This window comes from Motacilla alba, chromosome 17 (genome assembly GCF_015832195.1).
Source record: "Motacilla alba alba isolate MOTALB_02 chromosome 17, Motacilla_alba_V1.0_pri, whole genome shotgun sequence".
Lineage (NCBI taxonomy): Eukaryota > Metazoa > Chordata > Aves > Passeriformes > Motacillidae > Motacilla > Motacilla alba.
This window is the reverse complement of record NC_052032.1, coordinates 1,006,003-1,020,522: the sequence shown is the minus strand read 5'-3', so window position 1 is coordinate 1,020,522 and position 14,520 is coordinate 1,006,003. Positions and strand designations below refer to the sequence as shown.

The 14,520-nt window shown below is 49.1% G+C and overlaps 1 protein-coding gene across 11 annotated transcripts in view; it reads left to right on the top strand.

The window, feature by feature from the left end:
• Positions 1 to 14,520, top strand: part of ZNF618 (zinc finger protein 618) — a 147,222-nt gene that overhangs the window by 72,724 nt on the left and 59,978 nt on the right. For 9 of the 11 annotated variants that reach the window (XM_038156721.1, XM_038156719.1, XM_038156726.1 and 6 more), the window contains exons 3-5: positions 4,502 to 4,758; positions 8,965 to 9,060; positions 12,083 to 12,160. In XM_038156721.1, coding sequence (XP_038012649.1) covers positions 4,502 to 4,758; positions 8,965 to 9,060; positions 12,083 to 12,160 — 431 coding nt within the window. The remainder of the gene's footprint in view (positions 1 to 4,501; positions 4,759 to 8,964; positions 9,061 to 12,082; positions 12,161 to 14,520) is intronic. The other 2 variants (XM_038156725.1, XM_038156730.1) reach the window with 1 other exon arrangement.

The following is a 14,520-nucleotide window of genomic DNA, read 5'->3' as shown; positions in this document are numbered from 1 at the left end:
GTGGCCCCAGCACTGCCCCTGCAAGGATCTGGCAGCTGGGACAGGTCTCTGTGGGCATGGGCGACATGGGCACTGCCTGGGTCACACTGGGGAGTCCTTCTGCCCCCAGCCCCCAGGACTGAAACAGAACTTAACTGTCACTCCGAAAGCTTTGAGTCCTTTTCTCTCTGTGTGCTCACCGAAACCTGTGAGACCTGCTTGGAGCCTTGGGAGCTGCAGAACTGAAAATTCACTCCTGTTGCTGCTCATCCTCTTTCTGAGCCTTTCCAGCAGTTGTGCCTCAGCTGCAGAAGAGCTGCCATGGGACAGGAATGGCAGAACCAGGCCTGGCCACGGTGGTGCTGAGGCCTGATGTCTCCCAGGCAGAATGTTCCCTGTCCCTCCCTGTGTCTCTCGGGGAACTTCTGGAGAACAAGAATGTTCCAGATCTCCTGCTGCTTTATCCTCATCTCCAAATGGAGGTTTTTTGTGCTGCTCAGTAGCAGGGGAGGTAAAATTCAGCACAACACTGAGCAAGTGCAGCATCATGGGCTTGCACGGGCTGATTCAAGGACCAAAGGAGTGGGAATGAAATGAAGCTTCCCTGGGTCACCTCCCCTGGCTCAGTGCATGTGTGGGTTGATGCTGTGCATGGTGGAGGCTGTGATGACTCCTGTCTTCCAAGGAAAACCAGTTCTGCTGGGGCTGTGCATGTCCCCTTTCTATCCTGCCTGAAGCTTTCCAGTGTCAGTAGCTTCCTTTTCCTTCCTGCTTTGCTCTGGGATGCTGGTACTCTTTCCCCAGCCTAAGCAGGAGGCTTCAAACTTGACCTGCTGTGCCTGAGCCCAGCTCTCCCTTGGACCTTTGGGAACATTTATATCCCATTCAGCAGCTTAGCTGACTGGTCCTGGTTCTGCTCTAGCCACAGAAGCATGACCTGGATTTCACAGGGGACCACAAGAAAGTGATGTTCGCTCCTGCTGGGAGAGCTGGATTCCACTACTGCTGCCTCCTCCTCCTCCTCCTCTGCAAAGCTGTGCAGCCCCAGCTAAGGCACCAAATGGCTTTTGGAGAGCTCAGCCCTGCTCCCAGGAGTGTCAGTGCTGCTGTTTTTATGGTTTTGCTTGTGTTTGAGGGGAACAGCAGGCTCCTTTCATTGCTTGTGAACCATGGAATCACGTAGAAGAAAGTTGCTGAAGTATTTGGGGCTATGTCCTTCTGCACATCAGGTACTTGCTCAGGGTTAGAACATAAGGGGCAATGAATTGCTGTCAGTTAATATTTTTAGGGTTAGGTCCCATCCAGTAGCTGACATTCCAGCTGGGAAGTTCCTTTCTTGGCAGAGCTGGATCCACAAAGTCAGCGTGCATGAGGGGAAAAGGTTCTGAGGGTCCATTGGTCTGGTCTAATAATTTTTATATTCCTCAGCTCCAGGCCACCAAGTGTGGCCAGTGCATGTCTGTACTGAGCCCAGTGACCTGGGGCCAGCCAGACACACAGCTCTGGGTTTGAAAACTCAAAGGGATCTGTTCTCCCTGAGCACATCCTTTGGAAACGGCTGTTCCAGTGGACCACCATCTGTGCTAATGTTTTGTGCCTCATTTCAGCTGGTTCCAGCTTCCAGCAATGAGCTTGCACTCGACTCTTCCCTGCCAAGTTAAGGCAAGACAGTATTTTCTCCCCATGAAGATGATGATACGCTGCAATCAAATAATCTCCTAGTCTTCTTTTTGGCATGAGAAACAGACTGGAGCAGTTTGGTCTCATAGAGTCATAAATTGTCTTTTCCCAGTCTTGAATCATTTCTGTGCTGCGTTTTGGAACCGTCTTCAGCTTTTCTGATCACATCTGAAACCTGAAGCTGCTCGCTGTGTCTGCAGCACATGGGGAGTGGCTTCACCACAGCTTCAGACAGGGAGAAAATGATCTCCTCCTTCCATCTCGGGCACCTGAACCGAAAATTTGGTCAGTCCTTCAGCTCAGAGCATGGCTCTCTGTGGTTGCAGTACCATGTGGGTGCATCCACGGTCCTGAACTTGTCTGACTGTGCTGAAGCCACTGGTCTTGGGCAGAGCCAGCTATGGAGAGAGGGATCCACTGGTGGAGTGTCCCGTTCACAGCCTTTGCTCTCCCCCCCTCCATGGCTCCACCCATAATTTTTAGCAACAGTGGTGTTTAATTTAATTCCAGAGCATGAATAAATCTGTCCCACATCAACCATTCCAGGAATCCTGTGGAAATGCCTCTCTATTCAGGAGCAATGCCCATGGAGAACAGCTTTGCCTCGCAGCACGGGGCCCGTTGCTGATTTGGTTTGTTTGAACGTGACCGATGCAAAGCTGCCATCATCAGAAAGTCATCGTATTCTTGCCCCTTTTATAATCTCCTCAGAAGGTTCTAGCCTCAGTCTCACTGCCACTGGTATCAGCTTCTAATCCCAGATCGCTTGGCTCATGCCTGGAATTTCCTGTTGCTTTGCCCAGGACTGGCAGGTCCATGGCTGTGCCATGGATAACCGAGCTCTCACTGCCTCTCCCACCTCCAGCCTCCCATGGGAACTGCCCTGGCTGGCTTTGATCTTTCTCCACAGCCCTCGCTGAGGAAGGAAAGATTTTCCTATCTAACCTTCTGTTGTCTTTATCAGTGTTTTGCATTTCACACCCTGTGGGTTTGATTGATCTGCAATCAATCCCACTCTTTTCTGATCCCTGAGTATTCTGTACTCACTGCCTTCCCTTGGAAGGGTGCTGAGCCACGCCATGGTGGCTGAGATGGATGGGCCTTTGGCACACCCAGTAATATTACCATAAAGACTGTCTGGTTCTCAACCACATCTTCTCTGTCTCAATCCATCTTTCTCACTTGTAAGAGCCCTGTATGATTTTGGGAGCACAGCAGGGGGGAGTATGTGTGAGAAGGCAGGAAATGAGTGGGAAGGCTGGTCAAAGTTAATTCTCTCTGTTTGGGGCTATTAATTGTACATTTCATTCCATAATGAGAATGAAGGGATGAATAATAAAATCTCTGCCAATAGGATGTACCTGACCCAGTTTGAAATAGTGACTCCATGTCCATGTGGGAGGTTGGGCAGTAATTACTGGAGGATCGTTCTCTCTGTTCCTCTGCTCCCCTCATCCCTGTCCTCCCAGGAGCTCCACACTTTCTCCTCCAGTTGCACCATCCTGGTTCCTCTGCGAGCTCCATAACCTGTGTCAGAACCCACTGCAGGAGTTGGTTCTCTAACACTGTAATTCATACTTTGTCCTGACAAACTTTATGATGTTCCAAGCAATGGGACTTTTTTCTTTGCCGGTGTTGCACAATCTAATGATCATCCATAAGTTCAGCCTATTTTTAATTCTATTTTGTTACTTCTGCTTAAAACGTTTTCAAATACCTTTGGCTGTTCCCAGTGTTTACATGACTCTAAATATGTCGCAGTGGTTTCTGTTTCTGGGTAGTCTTGAGCCATTATATATTTAGTTCGGATTTCTGCACAAACTGAACCAGCAATTATTTTATCTTTGTATTGCATGGTGGAGTGTATTAATAACCAGTATAAAAAATTGGGGGTCCATAATAAGTGCTGCTAAAGGAGCTCCACTGGCTTATTCCCACATCCTTGTCTGGTAGGCTCACACCCCCTTTGCCTTTTACCACCACACCACCTGTTGATGTTGTTTTACAGCTTTGAGGTGTCCAGTTTCATTTTCTAAAGGGTTTTGAATATTTGTTTAAGATTGCTTTCTCCCACAAATTCCCAGCTTTTCTTTTCCCAGATGAAAACACATGCTCTTTCCTAACCTGTTTCTGAGCACAGTGGAGCCCCTCTGCCTTTCCCCCTCTATTAGGCTTTCCCTGTCATCCCCAACAGTTGTATCTGTCCATAACATGGTAGTCTCCCTAAACATCCTCATCCTCCAGATGGTCCCCTTTGATCAGCACTGTGTATGTTCAGTAAAGCCTCTGAATACCAGGGGATGTCAGGTTGCTTGAAGAGATAAAAGAGAGGATGCGATGGAGGGTGGAGATAGCTCCAAATTAAAAATGTCAGGGAATCATAGAATCGTTTAGGTTGGAGAAGATCTTGAAGATCATCAAGTCAAACTGAATTCAGCAGTGCCAGGTCCACCAGTGACCCATGTCCCCAAGTGCCACGGGAGATTATGGCTTTGTGTGTATGGACTAGTGTTGGCAAAATACCTGCAGGCAGAACTGCTGGAGCTGTGCCTGTGGCCTGCTGGCAACCAGGGCAAATTCTGTGCTCTTCTTTAGGGGTCCAGTGTGTTTATGAGCACTACTGTTGTTTGTGATTATAAAGGTTATTTTAATTACTAGCAAATCATTTTATTGTTTTTGTCCAGTTAAATTGTAATTACTTACCATGTATGGCAGACATTCATTAATATACTTCTTTTAAATAACCTGCATAAACCAGAGTACCTTGAATTAGGTCCTGGTGATGACAAAAAGAGCACTTGGCATTAAGGATTCACATTCTCTCCTCTCTTTCCCCCTTCAGGGATTGTTTGAAGAGGAGCCCACAGAGCCCGAAAGCCGAGGGCTCCGACTCGGTGACATCTCAGTCCTCCCCCAGTGAAGAGGCTGGAATGATGACTGAGGTGAAAGTGAAGACAGAGGTACCAGATGACTACATCGAGGAGGTGATCTGGCAGGACGACACCAAAGATTCCAAGAAGAACATCAAGGATGGGCCGGGGGATGTGCCTGCGGAGATCTGCGTGGTCATCGGCGGCGTGCGCAACCAGCAGACGCTCGGTGAGGCACGGGCCACCGTTCCCTCAGACGGTGTGGGGACAGGGTGAGGCTCTGGAGAGCTGTGCCTGGACACTCAGCTCTGCTGGAGGGCCCAGATCCTGGGTGAACATCAATCTTGGGGTCCTGGCTCAGGATTATTGGCCTTCTGTGTCTGTTTGCATCTGGTTGCCCCTAAAGGCCCAGCCAAGATCTGAAAGAAAAGGCTCCTTATCTTCTTTCGGCATGTTCAGGGACTTGCCCATCAGTCACCTGCAGTACCTGGTGAGCCCAGGGCTGGGGGTGTGTTTGACGCAGATGAGGAGCTCGGAAAGGAAAGCCTGAGAAACAGCAGTTGAGGAAAGTTGCTCTGAGGAATGTGGATGCTTTCTATAAATGAGTCTGAGCTCAGGAGCAGGTTTTACAGGTTGCTGTTTGTTTTCCTGATCACTCCTCAGTTGTGGGAATACTTCTGACTGTGGCCTGTCTGTGGTGTGCCCTGTTCAAAACAGTGCTTCCTGTCCCCACCCCACCTCCTGCTGTGATGAGAAGAAGCTTTTTCTATTTTCTGTGAACATCAAACTGTCCTCTCCTCCTGCTCCAGGGAAGGGGCTTCCTGTGGGAACCTGGAAAGGCACCGCTCTTGCACTGTCTCTGTTGGAGAGAGACTGGAGCAGGTCCCTGCAGTGTCTCTGAGATCCAAAGGCACTTGCTAATAAAAAGAAGGAAGAGCAGTTGGACCAGGTTTCCTTTAAGGGACTCAGGAGAAGGCTGATTTGAGCTGCCCAGCATTGCACTTGGAGTTGGTTTGTCCTCCAGGGGGAGAGAAAAGAGGAATTGATGTTGGATTTTCTCCTGGGTTTTACTGATCATTATCCATACTGCTGGAAAGAAACCCAGGAGATGTCCTTAGCTGGTGATTGTCTCAGAAGCATCGTTGTTCTTCCTGTTCTCCTTTCCACCACAGGACAGCGACTAAGAACAGCAGGGCAGGAGGTTAGTGCTGTCTGTGCAGGAGTAGGGAAAGCCTAAGAAGTCCAAAACTATTTCTGACATAAAGATTTTACAATTTGGAAGAAATACTCTGTGTATTTTCAGAGTTTTTGTGCCTCTGCAGCTCTTGATCCTTACATGGGCAAAGCTGAAAAGCATCTCTGCTGCCCTGGGAGGCAGAGGTGGAGCTATGACGGATGGGCAGCAATGGGAGCTTCTCCTCCAGCCATGACCACCAGCCCTTGGTGAAAGCATCTGCAGCTTGGGTGTTTGTCCCACAGGACCCTCTTTTCCCCACAGCTCCTGGCTGGGCAGCAGCAGCTGCTCTGCAGTCGGTGTCCCCTGGCAATGCTGGTTTCCAGTTGAGCTTGGCTGCGTTGCTGTGCAGTGGGGAGGGGGCTTTTGCTCTTGGCTGACTGGGGTGGACTGGAGACAAAGCCAGTGAGGAGCTGCTGAGGGCACTTGGATTGTTCAGCTGCAGCAGAGCAGACTGAGGGGAGACCTCACCAGGGATTGCAGCTCTGTGCAAGGGACAGGTCTGATCTCTGCCCTGGGACAGGGACAGGAGCCAGGGAATGGCTGGGGCTAGGGCAGGACAGCTCAGGGAAAGGTTCTTCCCCTAGAAGTGCCCAGAGGGTGCTGGCACTGCCCAGGCTCCCCAGGGAATGGGCACGGCCCCGAGGCTGCCAGAGCTCCAGGAGCCTTTGGCCAGCGCTGCCAGGGATGCCCAGGGTGGGGTTGCTGGGGGGTCTGGGCAGGGACAGGAGTTGGATAATCCCTGTGGGTCCCTTCAGTTTGGGCTGTTCCGTGGTTCTGTGATTCTGTGTTGTCCCTGTGGAGAGTGTTGGGGACAGACTGTTGTGAGGGGGACACTCACAATGTATGGACACTGTGGGGAGAGGGACAGATTCACTGACCAGTCACAAATGGTGGTTGAAAGCCATATACACTGGAGAGCTTCTGTCTGGAAGGGCACTTTCTAGTGGAACACACATTGTAAAGCCTGGGCTTCTTTAAAGGCAGTTTGGTCTGGAGGTGATGGGGTTGGTGCCAATTCCTTTGTGAACAGGGCCCTGGAAGTGCCCCTGTCTGCCATTCACATGACCCTTGTTTTTTGGGAGGTGGCTCTGAATAACTCCTGTTTGGCCATCAGGTCCTGTGCTCTGTGTGCACAGCCAGTGGTGCCCAGCTCCTTGTGTTTGCTGAGCTTTGTCACCTGGTCCCCTCTGTCCCCCCATGGAAATCACACACAGGCACTGTGCCCATCTCTGCACACACCAGGGTACCTCACACCAGGAATGTGCCCCATGTGCCACTGCTCCACTGGCCATTCCAGCCACTCCACTGGCCATTCCAGCCGCTCCACTGGCCATTCCAGCTCTGCACTGGAGCAGCCCAGAAGTGTGACATGCTGATGCTGCTGGTGCCTCCTGCCTCTTGAGCAAAGGCTTTGTGACTCTGCTGCTGCTCCCCAGCACTTCCAGGAGCTTTCCTTGCCCTAGCATCTGGGAGCCCTGTATCTGAATCCCCTCCTCCATGCAGACAAGTGAGGCTTTGTAGGATTTTATTCACCTTCATCAGGGCAGCTGAGACTGGAGGTGTTGGAAATGGTTAATTTAATAGCAAATCCTGATGAAGCGGTGACTCAGGAGTGAATGAACCCCTCTCCTGTGTGGGAACCCCAGCACCCCCTCAGCCTGTCTCCCTTCAGGGGGTGCTGGGGACAGCTGGTTAAACGGGGGATGATGTATCTGAGCTGGGACCAGGGTGCTGAAGGGCACACGTGGCTCCAAGTGACAGTTTTCCTGCAGGGCTCAGCCTTGGGACGTGGCTGAAATGCACATTATAAGATTTACGTCTCTTTTCTGAGTCACACATCTGCTCTATTTATATTTTAGTTGTTACTTGGAGCAATTTATAAAAGAGATTCCCAGCTCAGTTGCTGCTATTCCCTTGCAGTGTTTACATCAAACCACGCCTTGTGTTTTTTGCCTCCTGTTTGCACCAGCTCCTGTCTCTCCTGGCACTCCAGACTCTGCCTCCATCCGTGGGGAGCATCACAAACCCCGTGGGGGCTGGAGGGGTTGTACTGGGTGGGATGGTTGGGGACAGTGGCCACAGTCCCCAGTCAAAGAGCTGTTTGTGGGTTTGGACCATTTTCCTTTCAGCTGCTTTTCCACAGAAGTCTTTCAGTCCTCTGGGATCCCTCTCTGGCATCCCAAGCAGAGGAAGCCAGTGGAGAGGTTGGCTCTCAGCTGGCTCCTGTCAGCTACAGCTGCTGTGGATCCCCTGCACCCCCCTGGACCTCCATGGTACCCCGGGCGTCCCAGCCCTTGCGTGGGGGTTCCTGCCCTGCACAGCTCAGAGGTGCCACATTTCCTGTTCTTTCTTCTGGCAAGATTTATGTGCTGACCTCAGGCCAGGGGCATTTGAAGAGCCACAGCACATGGATACTTCTCAGGGCAGGGAAGTCAGGGCAGACAGGCACAGAAGTCCCATGGAGCTGTCGAGGAGAGGAGAGGAGAGGAGAGGAGAGGAGAGGAGAGGAGAGGAGAGGAGAGGAGAGGAGAGGAGAGGAGAGGAGAGGAGAGGAGAGGAGAGGAGAGGAGAGGAGAGGAGAGGAGAGGAGAGGAGAGGAGAGGAGAGGAGAGGAGAGGAGAGGAAAAGCAAAGAACACTTGTGTTGTAATTGGAGAGAAAGAGAGGGAGACTGTTTATCAGTCATGGATCATTTCCTCCTGTTGGGAATAGCATCAGATCAGTATTTGTGTCCTGGAAGACTGAGTTATCTGCAAGCTGATCAGGAGAAGTTTGATACAAGACTCCTTAAGCTCTCAATCTGCTCTCCCAATCTGGTGCTTTAGAAGAAACATTTTGGAGAGGACTTTTCCAGTAATGCATTAAATCAGAAATATTTCTGAGACAGAGTGAAGAGACAATCCTGCTCTGAGCCCCTCTGTCCACCTCCCATTCACACACTGGGTTCATGCCATGGCGCTGATATTTCAGTTTCTGAGCTGCTCAGCATATGAAATTCAAGAGCACTTTGGATTCTCCCTGGTGAGGTAAAATAGTACTGCAGAAGCCTTAAGAAATTCTGTGAGACCTCTGACATCTTGTCAGGAAGCCACAGGGACAGATGGGTCTTGGAAATTTTTAATAGGCTTCAGCCATCATTATTCCTTGGAAATGCATCCACTTTAAGGGCTTTTTTCTGATTTCTTTTTGCACAATTTAGATGGAAAAGCAGTGGAACGTGACTCTTCCGTTGGATATACACGAAATCGATATTCAGGGACCTGGATTTTTGACCATGCATTGAGATACACGTCCGGTATGTGATGGAAGGGTGTGAAAGTCTAACCAGGGCTCAGGGAGCAAAGGAAGCTCTGGAAGCAATGGGTGCATTGCCCAGATTCCAGCTGCAAGGCTCAGGAAAAGCCCGGCCCAACTGAGTGCACCAACTAACCCCAAACCTTCCCCACCTCCCCTCCTGCTACCACCAGCTGTGACCTGCATGACACACCCTGAGTGGACAGGGACCTCGCTGCTGGTGTCCAAGGCCATATGGGCATGTTCTCTGCTAGGCCTTAACACACAGTGATGTCCTTCTTCCTCTTCTTCACCTTTCCTCCCCTCTAACAGCACATTTTTGTGGCTAGTCACCCCCTCCTTTCTCTAATGTGAGGGCCTGTGGTGAGCTGAGCACACAGCTGAGGCTGCTGAGCTGTGTCTCTGCCTCAGGTCTGTAACACATTCCCTCACACCCTCCCCAGCTCCCTGTGCTCCTGGCCACTGCTCTACCACCTGTGGGCAGAGGCTGAGTGCAGGTGTCCCCCTCGAAGTTGACTCCAACCTTCCCTGGGTTCCACTTGAGATCTGGGAGCTCCAGGACACCTGCACAAAAGTCCTGGCCTGGGACACACGGTCCCTCAGCTCCTGCCTCAGCTCCTGCCCCTGGTGTCCAGCACAGCCCCTGCATGAGGGCTGCAGCCCTTGCTCAGGTTCACAGTGCAAAGGAAGGCACTGCACAGTTACCTGCACAGCTGACCTTCTTGGAGAACTTCTGCATAGCCAGTGCATTTATGTGCTATAGACTGTCTCCAGAGGAAGTAGGAAATACAATAAAAAATGGGGGGAAAAAATTAGCCTAGATCCCTTCACTGTGTTTGACCTGTTTGCACCAACTCACAGAATCACAGAATGCTTTGGGCTGGAAGCGACCTGCCATGGGCAGGGACACCTTCCGCTGTCCCAGGCTGCTCCAAGCTCTGTCCAGCCTGGCCTTGGGCACTGCCAGGGATCCAGGAGCAGCCACAGCTGCTCTGGGCACCCTGTGCCAGGGCCTGCCCACCCTGCCAGGGAACAATTCCTTTCCAGTATTTCATCTATCTCAGCCCTCTGGCAGTGGGAAGCCATTCCCTGTGTCCTGTCCCTCCATCCCTTGTCCCCAGTCCCCCTCCAGCTCCCCTGGAGCCCCTTTAGGCACTGGCAGGGGCTCTGAGGGCTCCAGCCCTGTGATTAACTCAGTGGCCTCCTCTGGAGCTATTCCAACTCTTCCCAGTGCTCCATGTGCAGCCAGCACTGTTGGGATGTGGGTGGGCATCAGTCACATCCTGCTGTTCGTTCAGCTGAATCTCAGCTGTGCTCAGGGCTCCTGTTTGCAGGGCCCAGGGCATGGTGAGCTGTCATCTGCTGCTTTGGGGCTCCAGTTCCAAGAGTTTTAGAAAAGCATTATGGAGGTTGGTGGTGAAAATAATCAGTCCTTGAGCATGGGAATGAGGGCTGGCAAACACTGCTGACCTGCTGATAGCCTGGGTTTCACTCAGGCAGCCTGTATGGAGTGACCACAGTTGGTGACTGTCCCACAGATGAGTATCTATATAAAATACAGTGAGCTATGATAATAAAAATGCTCTGGAGCAGATCAGATACAGCCAGGAGCCTGTGCTATCAGAATATGGGAGTATTTTTTCAGCTGGCTACTCTGGTGTATCGGACTGTGGCGAATGGCCTCTTTCAGCTTCAGTGACAAAGGAGCTTCCCCAGCTCAGGACACAGCCCCAGGTGGTGCTATCATGATGGGCAGGGAGTTCAGGGCTCTGAAACTCTGAAGGGGGGTGATTTCTTCCCAAACTGTAAGAATGGGACATGGGAAGGGGAAAAAGGACCATGGGCCTAGTGTGTTCAGACAGCACTGTGGGTTTGTTCCTGGCTAGAGCTCACTTTCAGTAGCTCCAGGTGAGTATTGCTGTGAAATGCTGTTTGGGAATGTTTATCTGGATGTGTGGCAATGGTTTTGTTCTTGTTTGTGGCTCATCCCTCAGTTTTGCTGTTTGGCATGGTCAGGAAAAGATTGTTTCAAGGTTGTGTGAGGAAAGGTGCATGGAAATGAAATTCTGCATTCATACCAAATTAATTCAGCCCTTTTGTCTCCCACCTACTCTTCAGTCAAGTGATGCTCTCACCCTCTTCAAAGAGCACCAAGGGGATCCCAGTTCCACCGCTCTGGTGGACAGTTAAGAAATGCAGTGCATTCTGAGCAAATAAGAGCCTGGAAAGTGAATTTATAGCCTGTGCAACAAAGTCAAGTAGGAAAAAAAGAGATTGAATCAACTCAAGTAACAAATCTAAGGAAATTTCTGTCTGCCTGTTCAATAACAGAAGAGTCTAAATTCATGGCATAACTTCATCATTACAAATGGTTCTCCCAGCTCTTTTCCTCTGGTTTCATTTCAAATGACTGTTTGCAGACAGATGTGTGTTTTCTGGAATTAGAGACACAAATTGAGAAGAGGGACTACTGTGGTCATGTGCTTTTCCTTAAAAAGGGCAAAAGTTCTATTTGTATCTATTTGGTTTCCTCTGGGTGGATATTTACCAAATCTCTGTGGGTTTCTTGGGAAATTTGTACATTGTGCATTTCTTGAGAAATTTTGAAAACTCCAGGCCTCAAGATAACATATTGCCTTCTTTTTTCAGTTGAAAAGGATTTTTTCCCAGCTACTAGGAACTTACTGAAAAGTAATTCAAGGTTATTTCTGTCCATAGGAAACATTAGTCATTATTATAAAATTATAAGTCAGGCTATTTTGAGAGTGGCCCTTTCACGTTAGCAAAGTTAAAAAGATACACTGAAAATGTAAGTTCAGGGTAATATGCCAAGGAATCCTAAATAAGGCTGACAGACGGAATAGTGTCTGGGATAGTGATTTCCTGCATTTATCTCCATGAACCTTCCAAAAATTACTTTGCTGTCAAGTGCACCCTTTTGCTCGCAGTTTATGGACCAGTGTGCAGGGAGGCTGTTTTCCTGATCTCTCATGTGATGTGTGCTTCTCTCTCTTGTTTTTCAGGGTCTTATGAGTGCGGAATATGTGGGAAGAAATACAAGTATTACAACTGTTTCCAGACCCATGTGCGAGCACACAGAGGTATCTCAGTCCTGCTGCAATCTTGGGAATCCTGGGATAATGCAGATTCAGGGCAGCTCAGGCTGGAGCTCAGGGCAAGGTTCTTCCCCCAGAGGGTGCTGGCACTGCCCAGGCTCCCCAGGGAATGGGCACGGCCCCGAGGCTGCCAGAGCTCCAGGAGCCTTTGGCCAGCGCTGCCAGGGGTGCCCAGGGTGGGGTTGCTGGGGGGTCTGGGCAGGGCCAGGAGCTGGACACCTGGATGATCCTGGAGGGTCTCTTCCAGGATATTCTGTGATTTTAGGTCTGTTTTCAGGAAGGTCTTGAAGGTTGCTCTGCTGCTTTCCTGGTCACCAGTAATTCTTCTCTGGGCTGTCCCACTGAGAGGGGCCCAGAGACAAACTTTGGGGCTGTCTTAGCTTTGTGGCTCTTAACTCCAGCAATATTTCTCCCCAGGTCAGGAGCAGCTCCTGTGTTCAGGGCAGTATTTACTGCCCAGGGCTGTCGAGGGCATCCCTGTGTGCAGGGGGAGCTCAGATCACAGAGTTTTGCTTGGTAGGTCCCAGTGCCAGCAGTGTGGTGGCATCTTCCTGAGGTGCTCTGTGCTCCTGCCCAGCTGGGAGTTCCATCCACCCCTGAGAAGTCAGCCTGGGAGGAGAGAAATCAGATATGGGCATTGTGACTGCTGTATTTTTATGTTCAAATCAAAATGCTCCTTGAGCTGCCCCTGTGCCCCTGCTGTCAGCTGAGGTCACTTCCCAAATGCACTGTGTGTGTGAAAGGTCTCATGCTTGGTCAGGAGTGGCTTGATCTGGGTTTTCTGTAAGACTGAGCAATCCAATGTTGCTTAATTGCAGAAATGTGAAAGTTTGAGGTGGTTTATTCAATCAAAGTGTAGTTTGCAAGATTTGGAACTCTGAAATACCAGAACAGCAGGGACTGCAAACCAGCTCCTCCTGAGTGTTTCTCTGGGTTTGTCTCCTGTCCCTGAGGTGAGCACTGGAGTCACTGTGAAACATAAACATTAAAAATTTAGAGATTTTACAGAAGCTAAGATTTTAGTTAGAGATAAGCTTTGTTGAAGCTAATTAAAACAAATAGGTAGGTCTTGATGAAGTTAAGAGTTAGTAGTTAACTAATAATTGATTGCTTGTCAACATAATGTTTGGTTAGCTGGGTTTATAATGAAGAATATAGAAACTGACAAATAGCTTTGAGGAACATAGGACAGTTGTGGGCCTCCTCTGCTCTGAAACCAACTGAAGACAAGGAATGGGAGTTCTTCCAAGGGTTCATTTGTCATATTTGCATTGAAAAGGTAGAAAGGTCAGAACGAGGAAGACTACATTTACTTCTTCATTTTGGGACCCCTCCCTATGTAAGGGACCACTGACTCATTTCAAGGAACACACTGCGCATGCTTAATAGCTTTTGAACTAATTACCATGTGAAGCGGGGAATGGGATGTACCAAAATCATGAATATGTATTTGTATTTTGGGTATTCAATACTTGCATAGATAAAAGAGCTCTGTAATCACCTGTAAATGGCGGTGTGTATTTGGGAGCTATCCTGCACCCTGCCTGCCTGGCTTTCTGACTTTAAATTGTTAGAGAGTTTTTGTCCGTCACAGTTGGATATCGGTACTAGATCAATATCCATATTTTAATAAATCAACTGTGCCAGGCTGGCAGGAACATCTGCTTTAGCTCCTCAGGTGTAACCAGTGCTTGAAAATTGGGGAATAATGAAGGCTAATATTAAGTTTTAAATGCTCACTCTCAAAAGTCAGCACATGCACAGCTGAGAAGTGTTCATCCTTAACTGCTCAGAGTTTGTCACAGTCTCATAACACATCCTTAATTGCATGGTTGCATATTCCTTGTGTGCTGTTTAATATCACAGAGCTGCTTCTGTACTTCTACACAGAATTGTTTTTCCATGCTGGTATTTCTTTTCTAAATACCAACAAATTTCCTTAAAGTCCTTTAAATGTAGCTTCAAGTAGCTTTACTGTGTGGCTTAAGGAAAAAATCCTAAAATAACAGGGATATGCTTCACCATTACATCACAGCATTGCAACAATTTTGCAATAATAATTGCAGTATTTAAATGTGGGACAAGGATTGCTTTTATTTTACTTCTCTTCCCCAAGCACCATGGGATCTTTAATTCAGCTGGAATTTTAGGAGATCTGTTACTATGATGTCACTTCCTAGTGTGTGATCTAATTAATTTGTATTCATTTATATTTTGATAATAAAATTAAGCAATATATTAAATTTTATGGGTGCATCAGCATAGACCTGTACATTTGATATCCATAGTTTTGACATGAACTCAGTGGAGACATGACTTTACTTTTTGCTTCCAAGGTCTTTGTC